The following is a 20,051-nucleotide window of genomic DNA, read 5'->3' as shown; positions in this document are numbered from 1 at the left end:
TGTTACAGTAATAGCTGTAACACCTCACTGAAATATCCCAAAACATGCAGCTGAATATACCTCCAGAGTGAAGCAGAGGGGGGGTTATGGAGGGTGGAAGTTTGACCCATTTACATGTTCAACTCTGGAAATACTAAAATGTGTCTGTCTGCGCAAAAATCATCTCTAACATAGTAGCACATGACTCACACAGGGCATGAAATTAAGTTCTGCCGCTCCCAAAATCAAACACCTCAGGCGAGCAGGCAGACTCAGTTCAGTCTGGAAGTGGGAGCGCTAACCCAGCTGAGATCTGGCAGCAGATCTCGGCTTGAATCACCAGCAGCATGTAGTCTAACCCCTGCTCTGATCCTTGCAAGTGGAAAAAAGCAGGAGTCTAATTCTAACATGTTCATATGCGGTGATCTCATTTATAAACTACAAGTGGCACTCAGGCAGCACCCCCCCCCCCACACACACACACATACACACATCCATGTTATGTTTCATGAAAAAGTTATGACAATTTTCACATTTACCCCAAACTTGAGTAGCTTCTTCTTTGGCATGGTGTCGTAGCAGCCTCTCCCCGAGGGTGACCTACGGTATCCTGCAGGGTTCTGAAACTATACTCAACAAAAAAATTCTGAAAAGCACTACTGTACACTAATAAAAACATATCATTCCAGCGAGAAAATCCAAAAAACCTGCTCTAATAAACTGCCATGTATGTTTCTTTGGTATATTTTTTACATTTAGATATTCAATCCAAGTGGTTGAATTTGAGACGTCAGAGATTATTTGTAACAGAGCGCCATCATCTCTCTCTGGATTAAGATATTTAGGCGTTCTTGACACTACTTGTGTGTGTGTTTGTGTGTGTGTGTGTGTGTATGTACATAAAGTATTGTATATGGGGGAGGTGTGTAAGAAGTGGATAAGGATTTGACTGGATAATTGAGTCCAGCTGCGTTAGGAGCAGGGCTGCACTACTTGCCTGACAGTAGACAGAACTGTGCTGCTGTGTCACAGTGGCTTAACCTCCACCACTGTACAGTTGATCTTATCCACGCAGAGATAGACGTGTGTTAGAAAACAGCTAATCCTCAGAGACGTTTACTAAAATGATTACATACTGGTGGTGGTCTACACAGGCAGAATCTAACAACATTACAGTGAAGTAGTGGGACAGTGGCTACACACACACACATAGACACGCACACGCACATTGATAACCGCTCTCATAACCAACTCAAACCAACTAACCAACTCAACGCTTTTCTTGTAGTCAAAGCAATAATACGTACAAACATCTGGGTAGTTCTTTTATCTCATCTCTGAAATGTTTTAAATAATGCAGCAGTTTTAGCTAAAGGGTTGAGTCAAATCAATGACAGATAAATGTAGGTGGGAGGTTTGCATAACATGGTGACACCTTGTACCCTTCACTTCTGTCCTGAGCTTATAGGGCAACCACAAATCCTGGTAATTAGCTGTGACCCCCCCCCCCTTTTTTTTTTTTACTGTGCCATTTCCTCTACTTTGCATTCATGGTGAGCCACCAAAACACCAAAATAGGCTGGAGCAAGAAAAAACACTTGCGCTCATCTAATAAAAACACTTTACTGACACAACCAATGTAGCCGACAACAACAACAAAACCTTCTGTACAGATGTATATACATAATTACTTTATTTTGACCATTTTTGCTATGAGGTTTTTTTGTCATCCAAAGCTGTAAAATTGAGTCACTGTAAGCAGGACACTGTTGGATCCATATGTGTTGGATCCCAGCCTACAGTCTGTTGGCTGAACCCTTCCAGAGCAGATTCATTAGCAAGCTGAATGCCACTATGATTTACAGCTACTGCAGCTACAGCTACACCGCAGCAACCCAACCAAGGATGGTTTTTGCTCTTCCACTTTTCCTTGTTTGCCACAGTGAAGAGAAACACCGAGGGTCTATATATTAGGAGTTGAAGTTTAGTTCACCGTAAACTTTCTCTTCCTGGTTCACAGCTCCAGAGAGACAACGTGATGTTAATTAAGGAGGTGACATTAGATCATGAACGGGATTTATGATATACTTCATCCAATTACAACGGATCCTGATTGTCTGTCTGTCATGCAGACAGATTCAGATGTAACATAGCGCCATTAGAAGGCAATTCATGCAATATTAATGCCAGAATAACCTGTCCAGAAGAGATAAGACGGTTCTTGCACGGGTGTCCGAATGTGTGCGGTGCACGCTATTCTGTGTGTGTGTGTATCAAAGTGACTGGTCAAGGAAGAGCTGGGAAGTAAAGAATTCTCTGATAAGTGAGCTTCTCTGGTTTTGAGGTTGCCTCTTCTTTGTTCCTGGCAGGCATACATTTGGAACTCTATCAAAAGGATCCATCAGTTTTCTTTAGATACAACTCTCCTAAGGTCCCAGTAAGAGGGGATGCAGCCGGTGCCCATTTATATGTTTGTCTTTGAAGAGCCTCTCCTAAAGAGTGATGCATGCTTTAGTCATGATACAATTATGCGTGAGGACATCTGCTGCTGCAAGATAGCACCAGAGGCTTTAATGGTCTTTGTGGCCTTGTTGTACTGGCACCTAACAGGGGCTGTGGCTTTTAGTCCCATGTAGAGTAACCACACTGTTCAAATATGGCTGCTCTCCTGTGGTTGGAGAGTCAAAGGTTAAACTGTATCTGTAGATCTGGTTTATTTGAGCGCAGCAGTCAATACCTTACTCTTGTCATGATGATGAGTCCAGCTGGTGGAAGTCAGGGCCTAAACATCAGTAGATCAGCCGGTTCCCAGTTTGTTTTTTGGATCTTGCAGATGTAGGTGGTGTGTCTCCTCATAAAAAGGGAGAAACCTGCTAAGTGATGCACAAATTAGCCATGTTGCATTTCAAATTCTTATTTCAAACAGAGGTAAGATCAATTTAAATGGCAAAGCTAGCAGTCGGCCCATGCGCCTCTTGTTTTTTTGCAACTGTTTGGCTTGGCTGTTCATTGATAAGCAGCAGGCGGGCAGAAAGGAGGGATTAAAGACCTTTACAGAGCAGAGCCTTGGTTTGATAAATACACACTTCCTTCTGGAAATCCAGGCTCAGAAACATCATAGACTGTGGGTGATTAGATGGTGACATTTAGTTCAACCATGACTAAAGCACGGGCACTCTTCTATACAATGCCTCCTTATTCATGCCAGGGTATGCACATTATGGAGACGGCTTGCCAGCAGTTTATCCTCGAATCAAAAGAGATCAGTGCTAAATTCTCCAAACGTACACTCACAGAGACGGTGACAGAGAGCAGAAATAGTGAAAACCATGGAGACGGTCAGGCAGTGCTTTTGCAGGATGAGACAGATGTAATGGGATGCAAGAGAACTGCACTCGTCTCTCCTCCTCCTCCTCTTCCTTCTCACTTCTCTAGAGACTCTCAGAGCTCATCGTTTGCCTTCTGCATGTTAATGATATCCTGTGTATAAATACCAATGGCATAGAGCCATCCAAAACCAGCCCTACCCGCGGGCTCTCGACAAATCCACAGCCTTTTCCAGGAAATCAGTAAGCGGAGATGGAGGTGTGCAGTTGGTGAAGTTGGTGCTGTGTGATCAATAGTGCTCTGTATTTAAGAGCCTCTATAGAGAAACGCTGCATTTCACTATTTTTACTGTTAAATTACTCATTTCCCAGAGAAGTGGCTGGAACAGGAGCCTAATTAGAGACCTTCTCCTAATTCCTGTGAAATGAGGGCAGTGACAGTGGAAAAAGAGACCAAGGACAGATCACATATGCACAGTTGTACCCCTCAGGATTAACTCTCAGTACCTGGCTACTTAAAGACCTTCTTAATTTGGTTTGTCTCAGAATGATAAACCCTGATATATATATATTTTTGTACTGAAATTCGGTACTAATGCACATGCACCTACTTTACATGCTTCCCCTCTGTTAATGTTGTGGTTCACCATCAATCTTTAGTCATGATAAGTTTAAATATTTTCATCTGTCAGTTGTACCAAAGTTATTTTAGGCCAGCTTTGCCTCTTGGCAGCCATCTTGGTAAGCTCTCCTAGCATTTAACACTTTGCTAATAGAGACATAGGACAATATCCAGATTTTTTTTTCACTCGGATTGGAGAGCGATAAAAGCTGGTATTTGCAGAACCAATCCAGAGTTTTTAGGGCAACCTTTCAACTTTGGGCAGTGACATGCTGAATTAGTTCACTGGTAAACTCAGTCGTACCAGCAACTTCAGCGCTGTGAAAGAATCCAGCTGCAAAACTCAAGGAAAACTCCTTCAAAGTTTGGCTACAAACCCAACCTTTTATTAGGATGTGAATCATCTAGCTGGACAACTGCTCTCTTCATGTGATGAATTGATTTGCTGTGTCTTTGTTTCACTACAGAGGACATTTGGGGGCCGAACATCATTTCCACTAAGAAACGTTCTGGACAAAATTTCAGGGTCTTGGGTTTTTACTGGCCACTCTCGCTGCCTTTCAAGCAACTACATGGGCAGAGATCTCTAATCAGTGAGATTGCCGGTCCAAACACAAGCAGGTATCATATCTGGATGAATTCAGAGAGATCTCTGATTCCACCTTTGCTCACTAGAATGTACAAATACAATAAAATACCCTGAAAATTGCCCCCTCCAAATTAGATTGTAAATGTGTTTCCTGCTAGTAATACATCTGAACAACGGGAATTTCATAACTGCTTTGTCTCTTTTGATGAATTGTTTATTTTTAGGCCTGTTACATATTATTAAAAGCTGACTGAGATGGTGAAAGTGATGCAGGGGGAAGCATTTGGCCTCATTCATGAAATGTTTATGGGCACAAATTTGTTCTAAGTTACTTAAGGACTTTTTATCCCTCTATTTAGTCTTACAGACAGGAAGCAATGCCGGATGGTTATGTGGAACTCCTTGCTGCTGACCTCTATTGTGCTCCTCTTGTAACTGGCAATCAACCAAGCTGTAATGTTATGAGAAGTACACAATAGATGTCAGGAGTAAGAAGTTACAAAAGGCCATCGGGCTATCCTCCTGTCTGTGGAACTCAATTCAGTGCTAAAAAAAAGTCCTCATACGGCATATTTATGCTTAAGAAGACTTTATTAATGAGACATGATGTTTCACGTGAACATGCCGACATCGTCTTTTAGTTCAAACCGCAGCAGAGCTACTAAAGATGCAAGCATGGACGCTCTGATATTGTTTGTGTGGCATGAGAAATAAATAAATTGGATTTGCAATCAAGAAAAGCACCAGATAATCAAGGACAAATAAGAAGAATGGTCATCTTGCAGTGCCTGGGTAGGAAGCTGAGAAGAGTAGGAAATGTGATCTTGGTTGAGTTCAACCACAAATACTGATTATTCGCAGAGGAACAGCGTCCCATCCAGGCAGTTAGGTCACCAGAGCAGAACTGGTTCAAAATGAAGGATGAAAGTAGAAATAGGTCGTCTCGGAGGAGTGAACCAGAACGTGGTCCACATTAGGTCCTCTATTGTTAGTAATGAACCTAAATCCTACCTGTCCTCTCAGACTGTTGCGTGATTAGTTGAATTGATTTTATATTCCACAGTTCTATTATTACCTGCCAATTATGAAACTGAAATGTAGTGCAGGCTCTTTCAAATGAGCAGCTGTGTTGCTTAAGAAGGAATCCCCTAATCTTTGGGTGCACTGCTGGGGATGTCAGGTTGTGCCACCACAGGGTTATTTTACCACAGTGGTAGGAATATAGGCGCCCTTGAATTTTCCGCGTAGAGTAGACTAATTATTTTTTAGGTGCATTTTTTTGTTGCATATTGATTGTGAGCCACCGTGTTTGATGCCCAAGCCTTTTAACTGAATGTTTTATCTTCTTAGAAATCAGATCCAGCATCTGTGTCAGAAAATGTTTTGTATTTAGTTTCACCCTTGGAAAATACATACCGGACACCCAGTTCTTTGGAACGACCTTCATTGTGTATCAGTGTGGGGAAGTGAGTCTTGTTGTTGTGATTATGGTTAAATTAGTTTCCTGATTTCAAATTCTTTTGTGAATCTCTTTTTTGGTCTTTGGTTAACACAACCTCAAGATATTTTGTTCGGTTCTACAGCATAAAATATGTCAGTAATTGCCACACTTGTAAATTCTTCAGCTTTTGATGCATGTATAAAAAAGTGTTTGCTAACAAGTGGCGTAGCACGGCTGTAGATGCTGTCTTCGACATTAAGCATCATGGAAGGCATGAAGCTAGTTTTGTGAAGTTGTGCATCTGTGCTGTAATTTGTTCATAGCCTAACACCAACTTTGCTCTTCTACCAAATGCATTTGTGCTTTGTTTATCATATTATCATAAAAGTGCTATTAATTTGTGAAAATAATTTTGCTGTAGATCTCTTTGACCTTTTGGCTACAGAGCTCATTTTCTGCAATAATCCATAATCCAATATAATAATCCCAGTGGCTCTCAGCCGTGCTGATGCTCACGTCTGAGTTGGACTCCAGAATATATAATCACCACTGCTACTAAATGACACCACTGCCACGGGTAAACTGAGCAACACAGAATTTCCCTTTATTTTTTTATTTTTTTAGAAATATCTGGCTCAGGATCGGCAAGGAGCAGCCATCAGCCCTTAGGCCTTCTTGCCAGGCATGTTTAGAGTACTGGAATATTTCTCTTTAATTCTAAGTAAAATATTCTCAACCTATAACATTGAAGAAAAAAAGCCCAGTAAAAAGGATATTTACCACACCAACCAGTTAACTGATCCCGGTGATTGTATGCGAGGAAGGTGCTCTTTGTGTCCTTTCAACCTGATGTGAGTTAAATAATGCAATAATGTCTAGATATCAACTTCATCAGATCTTATTAGCATTAAATCTTGTTTGATGTTGGTGCTCTTCATCCTTCTTCTCTCCTCCAGAGTGGAAGCCTATACCCCCCCCCCCACACACACACACACACACACATACACACACCCTCTTCTGGCTCTCTGCTTCCTTTACTCTCATTTCTTCCTCTCCCTTTGTCTCCTTCTCGGGGTTGGTTGATTGATTAATGCTCAGATCGAATCCAGACAAGGGCATGGGTCTGAAGGGATAGTGTGTGCGTGCGTGCGTGCGTGTGTGTGTGTGTGTGTGTGTGTGTGTGTGTGGTCGTCTAGTTGTGTGTCTATTTGCCTGGGTCTTTCTATTTCTAAGGGCCTGAGGCAGAGACAGTTTAAACTGATTATGCAGCAATCAGAGCCCATGACTCTGTGGATCATTATAGTCACCAGCAAAGGTCCAGTCCATGAAACAATACCAGCAATAGACACTTCAGCAATAGCATGAAGAAAAGTGTCAATACAATATCGATAGGTTTACTTAAACATTATAATAGAAGTTCCGCTGAAATGAAAAACAATGTGACATCTTGAAATGACAGCATATCATTTCAAGATGTCACGCTGGGGTTTCCAGATTCAGCCATGTGACCATTGTCATTTTTTTTTCCTCTTAGAAGAAGTATCATCAGTAGATTATGCGTATTTTTATCGATCATATTATCGGAGAGTATACCCAATATTAAAAGAGCTGGATTCATCTCAAAGTTTAGAACCAGAATCTATTTAAGCTCTTCTTGAACACTTTTCCAAAACTCCTGAAGCTTCGGGCAGTCCCAAAATATATGAGTAAAATCTCCAATCAATCCACAACCCCGCCAACATAACTCAGATGCATTGCTATATTTTGAAGTGACAGATGGTGTACTAAAATACTGCATTTTCACCTTACAGTCAAATTCCTTCTATGTTTAACTGCTAGTAGTTTATGTCCTGGTTTAAAAGTGTCTTCCCATCTTCAGCTTTTATTATTATGTTTGTTTCCAACTCCCACCTTTCTTAAACAGCCATATTATTACCATTAGATTCTTGTTGTAATGCTTCGTACATTTTTCATGGAATCCCTTTCTTCGCATCGTCTATAAACATGATCATTTCCCCTAATTTAGATGGTACTGTATGTTACGTATCTCGTCCCATTCCTGATTTTTTTTGAAGATAACTTCTCAGTTGTAGGTATCTATAGTGGCCTTGAGCCGGTAAACCAAATTCTTGTCTAAGTTGTTCAAATGACTTCAGTATTTTTTTCCCATGAACATTTGTCCAATTTATATGAACCCTTAATTTGCCCATCTTTCAAATCCTGCATCCATCATGAAAGGTATAGAGTCCGGATTTGTTGCAGTTTTTGTTGCCCAACAAATAGAATTTGACAGTTTAAATTTCTTTCCTTCATCCATCCATATTTTCATAGTTTTTCTAATCCAGTCATTACCCACCTTTAGTCTGTTCTGTCCAACTTTGTTCAAAAATGGAGGTACATTTCGAGAGGCGTTTCGCTCCATTTCCACCCGTATGGCATCTGTGTCTTTAGTTACCCACCTAATTAAAACTGTAAGTTGTGCTGCCCAGGAGGTTTTCTTTTTAATGTCTCCGATTAATAAAGTGGTTGATTTTGATGGATTACAAGGAGCAAGTGATCACATTTTGGATGTGATCTGTAGATCCTGGAGACTGCTGTCGGCTTTTGGCAGAATTATTATTGTTGTGTTTTTTTCGAGACATGTCACAGAAAAATTTCAGTTAAATTCCTCGGGTCCATCTGAAAATGCTGAAAGAACATTTCAGCTTCTAGAAATCATCTTGATCCTTTTTGACCTAATTTTTTTTGCACTCATGAAGGAAATTAACAGATTTTGGTGATACTGTGTTCATGTCGCAAAAAAAGATGAGAGACGCAGGCTTTTGACGTAAGGATCACCAGTTCAATCCCCTGGACGGGCAGAGTGATGTAGTGTATCTACCTCCCTCATTAACGCTACTGAGGTGCCCTTGAGCAAGGCCCTTAACCCCGACCGCTCCAGTGGCAGCAGATAAGACTGTTACACTGACTTCCGCATGTGAAAGTGTGTAAAGGAGTGTATTGCTCTCAGTAAACTGCCCCTCATGAAATGAACGCTGAAAAAACATGGATACACACACAATCCAGACATGCTTTTGTACTGAGATACATCCTAACATCAGTTCCTTTTTGTTTCCCAGGAAAGACCAGCACTTGTTATCCTCTGTAAACTGCTGGTACCTGGTGCTAAACCAGACGAGGCGTGAGAGCCGTGACCACGCCACCCTCAGTGACATCTACACCAACAATGTCATAGTTCGCTTGGCCCAGATCAGCGAGGACGTCATCCGCCTGTTCAAGAAGGTCAGTGAAGGAAATAGCTCTTGATTTACTTTTAATTTACTGAAAAATACATGCCAGATTCCAGCAAACATAGTAACATTGAGCAATTTGTTTGATTTTTACGATGCAACAGTAACTTTTTTTTGCACAAGAAAGAACTCGGGACTTGCCCTCAGCTTGCTCATGTGGGCCTCACAGGTAATTACATCCAGATAACTTCTCTGTCCCCTTGCACCAGGGGACGACTCCCATTGCAGTCGGTGTGTGTTGAAGTTCTTTTCCTCCACCGTGAGAGGAAGTGCTGTTTATGGTCGGCTCTGCAGTAGAGAGGGCTCTGCTAGATGTGTGGTGAGATTAGACTCTGCCTCTCTGCAACTTCCTCATGTTGTTTGTCATCAAAGACTTCTTAGAGAAAACACAAATAGCCAATCACAGTCCTTCCTTTGGCCCAGTGTGAATATGTCGTGACAGTCACACTTGGAGGACACTTGTTACAGGCTGTTGAATTCAAAGCTGCTCCTACTGGCCCCCAGTTTGTCTTTAGCACACAAACTAACGAAGTCCTCCGGCACCGTGGTACTCTGAACTCGGTGTCAGCACAAGTTAGTGGAATGTGTATGAAGTCTGCCTAGCCTGCACAACAGCAGAGGCGAGGGTGAGGTGGGGGTGAAGCTGAGCCCCCCCCCCCCCACACACACACACACACACACGTGCACCCCGCCAAACAGTCTGTAGCCCCAAATAGTGTGAGCAACATTTGGCTCTCTGTCAGCACATAGCAGAGATGGCTGAGGTCTTATCCAAACATCAGGACCCTGTTTTCACCTTGGATGCCTTCATGTAGGTGAGCCTGCTAGGCTCTATTCAGATTGTATTTAATTTGTGTGTGTGTATGTGTGTGTGTGTGTGTGTGTGTGTGTAGGCGTGCCTCTGTGTGTCAGAAATTCTGCCAGCACTGAAAAGGGAAACACTCTAACCCTTTTTTGAGTCAGGTGCCCTCAGGTAACTTTTTCCACATGTGAAGGAATGAATGGATGTGTCTGCTTGCTGGCAGACATATTAGAGACAGTAGGGATGTTGGATACAATCTCCCAGACCTAGTATCACACTCTGTGGCCTAAAAATAAGATATTGGTTTTTATAAGGTACTTCCCAAATACACCATAGCGTATATTTTAATATTTTAAAATCTTTTGTAAGCACTTTATAAAGGCTTTTTTTAAAAATATTTGATTCGCACAAGTACAACCAGTATGTTAGGACCAGTCATCCCTGCATCATAGACGTGTCCCAGTTAAAACTTTGTACTCCGCTAAAGTGAGAATAGCCAGACCACCTAGAATGTGGGTCCTTTGCTGAGCCTGTGAGCCAGGGTCAAAGCTGTCGCTGGTTTCAGGAGATTCAGCAACTAAACCCCCTTTCCTGTAATTCTGGGCTATTTGGGTTGTTCTGGAATACCTTTGCCTTTATACACCATATGAAAATGTTAAACAAAGCAGAATATCACTTATTTCTTTGTCATATGCAGCAACATTTGACTTATAGAGGTTGGCTCGGACACTGAGAAGTTTTTTTACATTTAACATCAATTGCATAGCAGAGAACTCAACACAACTGCTCTCATCGAGGTCTCGATGTGTAAAAGATTGGATGTTGTTGACATGGAAATACACAGTGACACTGTAGAGTAAGAATAGGTTTAAGTTAAACCTAGATTAACATCAGTTTTGAAGGGGAGAATTCACAGAAAATTCATGATCGTTTCCAGATTTCATAGGTGCGGTGCGAATGTCAGCTAAAAGCACCGGCTCTGCTGTTGACTACTCTCTCCTGTCGGTGGATGCATTCTTCTGGGCGTCACAAAACCTCATGACTCATTTTACCATCAAAATTTGATCGACGCAGACTGTCTGGAAGAGCTGCAAGGTTTTGTGTGTGTATATTTTCTGTTGTTTGTTTTTTTTTAATTATTGAAGCAGCGCTTTCTAAATGCATTTACACATATTCAAGTCAGTCTCATGCTCACAATGTATCCTCCCAGCAGTGTAGGAATGTTGACACATTCACATAAACTCCACATATTGTGGCATGCAGAGAGATTTACCAGGCAGCGACGGGCTTAATGAGTACTGTGAGAACTCATTTGGCGAGACATTGATAAAGGGATGTTTATTTGTTTGAAAATATGATGCACTGTAGCTTTAAATCATGCAACTAGCAAGGACGTGGCCTCTTAGTGAGAGCAGAATTCTGCTCTGTGACGCCGTGTACTAGCAGACTGCTCAGAGCGAACATTAATGAATTACTGTGATTGCAAATTTAAATCTATTTTACGATATTTTACAATCTGACCTGCTCCAGCTCTTACGGTGTATTGCATCACATTTGCTCACTCCCTGGTTGAACCCCCCCCCCCCCCCCCGAGCCTCTGCAGTACATGCTGCAGTCTGTCTCACTCCAGAGCCACTGATGCATACAGATGCCACTCACCAGCTGCTAGAGCCCTCAGAGGACCCCCACCCCCCACCCCATTTATCAGATCCAATATGATGCTTGTTGGAGTGGGAGGTAACGCTTGCACTCCACATAAAAAAACAATGCAAATCCCATCTATAGGTTTGTGTGTCTGTCTTACTCATTCCACTCCAGGAAGGAGAGGCATTACTTTGATGAGTTTTCTTCTCTTTGATTATGACTTCTGTCTCATGACTCATCACTAACAAGTTTTATCAAGCTCAGTGATTATAGTTGAACAGGGTGTGGACAAAATATTAACTTTCATCTGAATGTCTCAGAACAGTGGATGGGTGTGGTTTGAGTACACAGCGTACACAGTCCTCTTCACCAGAGACTAAAAACCCCAAGGAACTTTAAATGGTTTCCAGCAGTGTGTGTGTGTGTGTGTGTGTGTGTGTGTGTATGTGTTTGTGTGTGTATATGTGTGTGTGTATGTGTGTTTGTGTGTGTATGTGTGTGTGTGTACACTAAAGATTCCTACTTAAATCTACTGCTACGCATGCATCTTGCTGAGTCACTGTGTTGCAGCCAACATTCTAATGATATAGTGGACTACAGTGAGTGATATCACAGTAAGAGGAGCAATAGAAGGCCACTGAAAGCTTTCCTCAGTGGAAAAGTACTTTTTTTGCTTGCCCCTCTACCACGATGATGGAGAGTTCATCCAATCACAAGTATTTTTGCCCCTTTCCAAACAGTTCCTGTGTGCAACCTCTCTGATGGTTCTGTTTGGAATGCAGATATTTTGTATCGTGTATAATTTTTTTTTTGTTTGTTTAGCAAAAATCTTTTACAGAGTTGAATCAACAGTGTGTATACACTGTATATGTAACATTTTGTCCAAATGGGTCAAACAGCCTAAGAGTAGTTGTCAGTTTTTCATTTTGCCTAATTTTTTTACCAAAGTGCCACCGTTCGATCTATTAAGGATAGGCTTGATATTTGTGCTGAGTTCAATGTTAATCTGACCAACTATTGCCAAGATACAGGACACTTCCGGATTTGACTGCAGCAATGTTTGTTTGTTTGTTAGTTTTTTTTTTATAGCAGTTGAAGAGGAGTAAAAAAATAAGGTCTTGCTTTATCGCAATTTTATGCCACAGCACCACCTATTGACTAATTGGCAAACATGTTTAATATTGCATTTGTAATTTTTTTGTCCACTTTTCATGATAACTGGAGCAACTGTTGACATACAGTTCTGTTTCAACTACGATGTACAAGAAATAATTTCACTGTAACTTTACAGTTTTACAGATATCAAAAGCTTTTTTTGGATCATTTTTGTCAGGGCCGTCTGTTGATCAAATGTGCAAAGTTTTGTGCACATCAGACGTTAAGAGGAGTTGCCCATGTTTTACAACATGGGCGTGTCATATATCGCCAGAATAATACATTGTTCCTAGCTACCTCAGGTTTGTGCCCCTGACAATAAAACACATTCAATACAATAAGAGCAAATACTACTCAACTAAAGTACAAACAATGTACACCTCCAAGGTAAGGTTAGCTCAAACAGCAAATTAAAGAGGTGGGTCTTCAGTTTTTTCATAAAAATGTCTATGGAGATGTCAGATGATCTGAGAAAATTCCAAAGTGTTGGAGCCACAGTTGCAAATACGTGATCGTCTCTGGTCTTGGGAGAAGATGGAGGGTCAGTCGATAGGTCTTGGTTGGAAGAGCTGAGTGTCCTACTGGTGGTGTTCGATGGCAGTAGGTCAGAAATATACACTGCTGACTGTCCATGCAGGGGCTCTTAAAATCAATCCCCTAACGGATGGGAAGCCAATATAAAGAGCTTAAAATGGTTGTGATGTGAGCCATTCTACTGGAACTGCTTGAAGCCTTGCAGAGGTAGCATTTTGCACCACTTGCAGGAGGTTTAACGATGCCTTACTGCCTTACACCGTGCCTCACAGGTGAAAATGGAGCTGCGCTAATCCAGTAGTGATGATACGAAGCTGTGAATGATCATTTCTAGCTCCGGTTGTGACATCACACATCTTAGTTTTTCAATATGCTTTAAATGACAAAAACAGGAATGGTCAGTGATTTGACAAGCTGATCAACGTGCAACACAAACCATATACCAAAAAAACTCATTCCTAATGGCATCCACACAGTTTTTAATCAACAACTCTGAAATAAACTGATGCAACGCCTGAAGATTAGAAGGTGTTCTTCTCCTGCCATTATTACTATCAATATTATATTTTTTATTTATTTTGCTTCTGTGTTTCCAGAGCTAACTTGTATGGACTTTGTAGTGAGTTGACTGCAACAGTAACAATAGACTGCCGTCTATTTGTACGGAGTTTGAATGATTCCTACATCTGGCACGAACCCAAAGCCACGCTTGTTCACACCTTTGCATGTTGTGTTTCAGAGCAAGGACATCGGGATCCAGATGCACGAGGAGCTGGTGAAGGTGACAAATGAACTCTATACTGTAAGTTACACTCTATCAAGGCTTCATACAGCTGACCTCACTCCTGAGCTCATCCAAAGATCTGTTTCCTCTCACGCTCTTTCTCACCGTATATTTGGTGAGAAATGAGACCTTTGTGACCATGCTTGCTGTGCTTGCCCATTTTGGAATGCATTTGGCCTTTTAGTCTATTAGGAGTATTTACACTGAATAGACTTTTTCTGGCAAATCCATTATAAGTGACAGAAAAGGCGAGCTGAAGTGTTGAAAGGACACGTGACTCTCAAAGTCACACAGTTTCTAGGCTCCGGTGATGTCACCTCTGGAAGTCGTGAATATCTGCCTGCCTGCTTTAATACTTGACCCTGTCATTTCTGTAGCTTTGCGTGAGAAATAATAAGCAGATACACAAAGTCCTTTTAATTAATTTATTTTTTACCCAAACAACAGCAGACTTAGTCTTTCATTTTCTTCAGCTCAGCTTCTGTCTCGTCTCTGATGCCACCTCTTGGCTCCATCCCGGATTGTCTTTTACTATATTTGACTGATTCTGCACAGCTGAATTATTTTATGGTCTTTATTGTGAAAAGTTTTTTCCCGCATCATTTTGATTTCATGTGCTACTTTAATAAGTGGAATTTTTAAATATTCTTTTGGACAACCTAAATTACTTTCCTATTCGGTTCTGCTTTATTTAATTGACCCTCTCTTTTCTTTAATATTGAAAAAACAGTGTATTACAGTATGTATGTATGATTACGAGTGTGATTTGCAGCTAAAGAAGATGTTCAGATATCATTTTCCCTCTTTATGATTGAACTTGCCAATACTGAGCAGCAGTGTGTACCCCTATATACTGTAGAAACTACTAACCCTGTATGGATGTGATGTCATGGTCATACAATGAAGACATGAAGACATCACTAATAACCTATAATAGTTTTGAAATTAATACACATTTGACCCAACTATACAACCATTTAAACTGAAGAGTATTTGGTTCTGTAGTAGCTGACGAGCTATTAATGGGATAATCTGTGCAGCTAGATGAGCGTATGTCAGGGATACCACCATACTGAGCGGCATCAAGTTCTCATTGACGGAGGCTTAGAACTGAATGAGTCCCTGGCAACCTCAGCAATCGGCTGCAAGCTTTAGTGAAACAGAAGACATCGCAGAGCTGCCTTTAGTGATGTCACACTATCAAAGAGCTACGCGGGCATTTCTCTCTGATGGTGCCATCTGTACGTTTGGATGCTTCCACAGAATCCCCGCTGAGAGAGTGAGATCATTCCATCTTAATAGGTTAATTACACTGATGTGCATTTTAGAAATGTTGTCAAATTCCTCTAAGATATTTTCCCCCGTTTCATTTCCAGGTTGAGTGGAAGATCTCAGTGAAATGAAAATCTAAATGTTGGTGTGTTGTGTTGTGTCTTTCTACATGGAAGTAAAAGATAGTGGGAGATGTGTGAAACCTCACAGTTAAGCTGGTAGATTCATTGCTGCGATAAACTTCTCCTGTAAATAATCATTGCATGCGAGACAATAAAGCAGACACACATTTTCACACTTGATATTTTGCTTTAACATGGCAACATTTAAAGGGTCGGGGGGGGGGGCGGCGGTTTGTTCCTTGTTTTGGTTTTGCTTCACGTTTCTTTTTCCCTCTTCAGTGTTTCATCCATTGAAATCAATTTCCTTCAGGTTGATAGATGTTAGTATTTATTGTTTTAATCCTGCTGTCGTCGGGAGGAACTCTTAGAGCTGTAGCAGTGATACCAAGGATGAGTCCCACCAATGTCAAGCTCTGACTCTCTCCATGACCACACTCAGGCAGAGGAAAGGAAGCTAACTCGTTTCTAATGACTGCATTGCGCCCTTGTTAGTATCCTCTAAAAAGGAAACAGCTTAATCAATGCCGCGGCCTTGGGATAATTGCCTTTTCAAACAGTTTTCATCGGCAGCAAACAAACTAAAACTTGTTGAACCGAAATCTCATTCGGATCCCGGCTGTACAGGCACCAGTGTTTTCTGTTTATTCATTATTTTATCTATTTATTAAAACCGAACATGAGAAAAGTGAGCAAAGGCATGAAAGTAACAAGGAAGCAGGAAATTTCCTGTCGTGGCTCTCAGCGACATGGCACGAACAGATTTGGTTTTTCTTTGCTTCAACCTGTGTTAATTTCCTGCTTGGCTGACTTAATATCCCACCAGGATCAATAAAGCTTCAGCTTATCTTATCCGACTGATCTGTCTGCTCTTCTGTCTCATACACTGGTGTTGTCTGGTCGGTAACGACAAAAAATTTCCAGAGATTTCCAGGTCAGACTCTCGATGTATTCATCCATTTTGTCATTCATTTACTACAACAGATCAGCCATTTAAAATACTCAGCCTCTGCACGACCGGGGAGAAATCTGTCAGTGCCTTCACTGCGGAGGAAGATTTTCATGCAGCTGAGTGACAAACCAGTCTTTTTAGGATCAATGTTTGGGATAAAAAGAAGTACACATATTGTTGAATTCTTTATGAAGAAAATCACCCGGGTGTTTATCTGGCAGCTGGGGAGTTAAATCACCAGCAGCTGTAGTCAGAAGACTCGACTAAACCTACACCTCCTGTGGACGCTTCTGAGGCTCAGCCGTCCTGCAAATTATTTTGTGTCTTTTAGCTGCAGGTCCTGTAGTCAGATAGTTCTTGCACATTTTCAGAGGTATTTATAAAACAGAACCTGTTCGACAACGCTGGGGAGGAAGAGTGTTAACCTAGTTTTTTCTCTTCCTGGAGGAGTAGCTCCATCAAGCTTTGTCACTCTGAAAATAGACTGGTGTCTTTTATTCTATATATTTCACTTTCAGGTGTTTGCCTTCAAGCTCTTTGTCACTCTTGTTCTTGTTAAGAGTTTTCCACGCTGCCTGGAGAGGCACACAGAGGGGAATAAATAAAGCCTCTTCAAAGGTAACATTGGTAAATATTTCTGGGAGGTCAGTCCAAGAGAGATAAAAGGCAGCGTTTTTTACTTGATCACAGGAAACCCGAAGAAGGAAACAAATAAATTACTCTTAAAGTTGACTATTTTACATCCTGAGGTGTAGAACCTTCTAAATCTTTTCTGGACGTTTGAAGACACAGCTCACATCTGGATGTTCCTTTACAAGGTTGTAGAATGAACATCTGGGCTAAATTAGCAAAGATGCAGGATGGACCAGGACCAGGTTTTTAGGTTTTCTGTGGCCACAGATGATGCTTAAGTCACAATGTTGGAGTGGCGGTAGTTGTGTAGATCAAAGTGAAGAAATATCTGCAGTGAAGGGGGGAAAAAAAAAAGTACTCTGCTGCCGCGCGATGAAGAGCTGAAAATGAACAAGCCTGAGGTGATGAAGAGTTACTGTGTTGAAGAGGCTGGGAAAGCCGCAGTGGGGTGGGGTGGGGTGGGGGGGAGTTGGAAATATGGCAGCCAAGATGATGGGCCCCTGGATTCAGTTAAAACATTCAGTGTATTGACATCTGTGTTCCTGCTGCATTGATACTCAAATTGATCCAACAGGCTACCGTGAAGAAGGACAAATCAAGGCAGATTTTGGTGGAAAAGCACATTAAATACCACTGAAGGTGGGATCCTTCCACAACAGCCACGCTCCTGTGACTCACTGATATGAAAATGCCTTTTTGCGTGTGTCGAGGTGTGTGAATGACTTGTGGGATGCTTTAGAAATGTGTTCAACTACCTTTTAGCATGTAACCGTAGATCGGTAAAAATAACTCTTTAGTCAATCCGTCTTCACCCTTTAAACAGGCGCCTTTAAAGTTTGTCTGAGACTGTCTGTCAGTGCCAATTACTGAGTCAGACTTGTTTACATGTCCTTCAGTTCCCAGCAGTGGCTGACATTACATATTTATTGCTGGCGGAGTCCTGATAAAAATGCTAATATTGCATCTCTGCTACAGTTCCAGGAAAAAAACCTCTAGTGTTCCTGTAGAAATTCACATGAGGCATTGATGATAAATGTCAGTTGAGACACATGCAGAGCAACTGGTGCCCCAGGTCCCGTCTTCTAACCTAATTTACCAGCGTACTCTGTAAAAGCCGTGTTGTAAAATATGATGATGATGATGATGATGATAAGCTTGTAAATGGACCAGTCTGGTGAAGTTCTGTCCTTGTTCATTCTCCTAGGTGATGAAAACGTACCACATGTACCACACGGAGAGCATCAGCGCCGAGAGCAAGCTGAAAGATGCTGAGAAACAAGAGGAAAAGCAATTCAGCAAGTCTGGAGATCTCAATGTTAACCTCCTCCGCCACGAGGACCGCCAACCACGACGCAGCTCCGTCAGGAAAATAGAAAAGATGAAAGAGAAGGTGAGTATACACCGCTGAAGCTAGTATCATGGTTAGTTCCTCTCAGTAGTTAAGTTTTAGTTGATTAAAAATCTGATTATCTAGTTGTAGTTTAGTCAAAGAAAACTGCATCTCTTTGTTTCAGTTGATGAAATTTGACCTGGATTGGTTTCTGATGAGCTTTGATAAGTCTCCAGGTTATTTGTGAAGCCTTTTTTTTTTTTTTTTAACTGAAAGGCATATTAGTTTTAGTCATTAAATTGTTGTTCATTCTAGTCTCCTTTTAGAAATCAGAGAAAAAGATTATTCAATGAACATTTTAAATCTAGTTTGTGTCGTTTAGAAGAGCGTCTAGATTTATGAATGGAGCGAGAGAGAAATGGAGTAGCAGACAGAGAGCAGTCAGATGTCCCGAGCGCTCAGCAGCATACTGATGGTCTGCAGCCGGATGCACCCTGAGGAAACCAACACAACTCCAAGCCAATAACACAATTCTGTTTCCAACTTATGCAGAGCTCTAGTTTGTGCAGTGGAGGGCTGGTCGCTACGAGCGCGCAAATAAAATGCTCTTTTAAATTCTGGAACTTCCTCTGGAATTTCTTCATACAAATGAAATTCCCATCATCTCAAAAAAAAAAGAAAGAAAGAAAGGAAAAAGTAAAGTCTACGGGGGAATAAAAGACTGAGGATGAGAGCAGTTCAGTGATGATGCCTTGCACGGGAACTGAACACTATTTATAATCCCAGCAGAGAAAACAATATTCTTTTCTCTGCCTGCAAATGTGTTTGGGGGAGGAAGTCAAACTTGCATCATAATGTAAAACTAAGAAAAATTGAAATGTATAAACACAGCAGATCTAAGCACAGTGTGTCTGTCTGTTGGTGTTATGAGGCTTCATCCTATTTCCAACAGCACTCAGTCTTTATAGGTAGATATGAATCATTTAGTTAGAAAAGGCGGCATCTGGTCTCCATTAACAATATTGCTTCTGTCATTTTCTTTCGTGGTGAGTGCAGTTCTTGTTTGTGTCAGTTCCAACTGATGATAGTGGTGTTCCCATTTTTATTATTATCTGAACTGATGTGATGAAATGCAAAACCTTCCTCCCAAAAAACCATGACATTTGCGCAAATACCTTTAAAGGTTGTGTTATAATGCTAATGTTTGCTAAGCTACTGAACACTTCACATGTAACTATACAAATATATATATATATAGAGAGAGAGAGAGAGAGAGAGAGAGAGAGAGAGAGAGAGAGAGAGAGAGATCTATATCTATATATCTATATCTATATCTATATATATATATATATATATATATATATATATATATATAAACAACTTAATAAAGCTGTCGTCTCATGATCAGTCTCTAGTAATCAAGAGCTAAGATCCAAAATCCAAAACTAAATGCAAGCCTGCCTGCACCACTGTCATCTCTACCCCCCCACAGTTGCATCTGCACACACTCAGACCCTCCTCACCGCTTGAATTTTCCTGCACTGATGGTTTTTCCTTCATCTCCACTGTTTCTTCTCTC

General features: G+C 41.2%; 1 protein-coding gene across 2 annotated transcripts in view; it reads left to right on the top strand.

Annotated features, from left to right (window-relative positions):
• Positions 1–20,051, top strand: part of srgap3 (SLIT-ROBO Rho GTPase activating protein 3) — a 56,873-nt gene that overhangs the window by 15,730 nt on the left and 21,092 nt on the right. For both annotated transcript variants that reach the window (XM_086199262.1, XM_086199263.1), the window contains exons 3-5: positions 9,077–9,239; positions 14,122–14,184; positions 18,347–18,532. In XM_086199262.1, the coding sequence (XP_086055388.1) occupies positions 9,077–9,239; positions 14,122–14,184; positions 18,347–18,532 (412 nt within the window). The remainder of the gene's footprint in view (positions 1–9,076; positions 9,240–14,121; positions 14,185–18,346; positions 18,533–20,051) is intronic.

Source organism: Aulostomus chinensis, chromosome 3, assembly GCF_037954235.1.
Source record: "Aulostomus chinensis isolate RoL2024-O1b breed Wild chromosome 3, RoL_Achi_v1.0, whole genome shotgun sequence".
Classification (NCBI taxonomy): Eukaryota; Metazoa; Chordata; class Actinopteri; order Syngnathiformes; family Aulostomidae; genus Aulostomus; species Aulostomus chinensis.
Note: the sequence above shows the minus strand (reverse complement) of the source record. Positions and strands in the feature narration are given on the sequence as shown.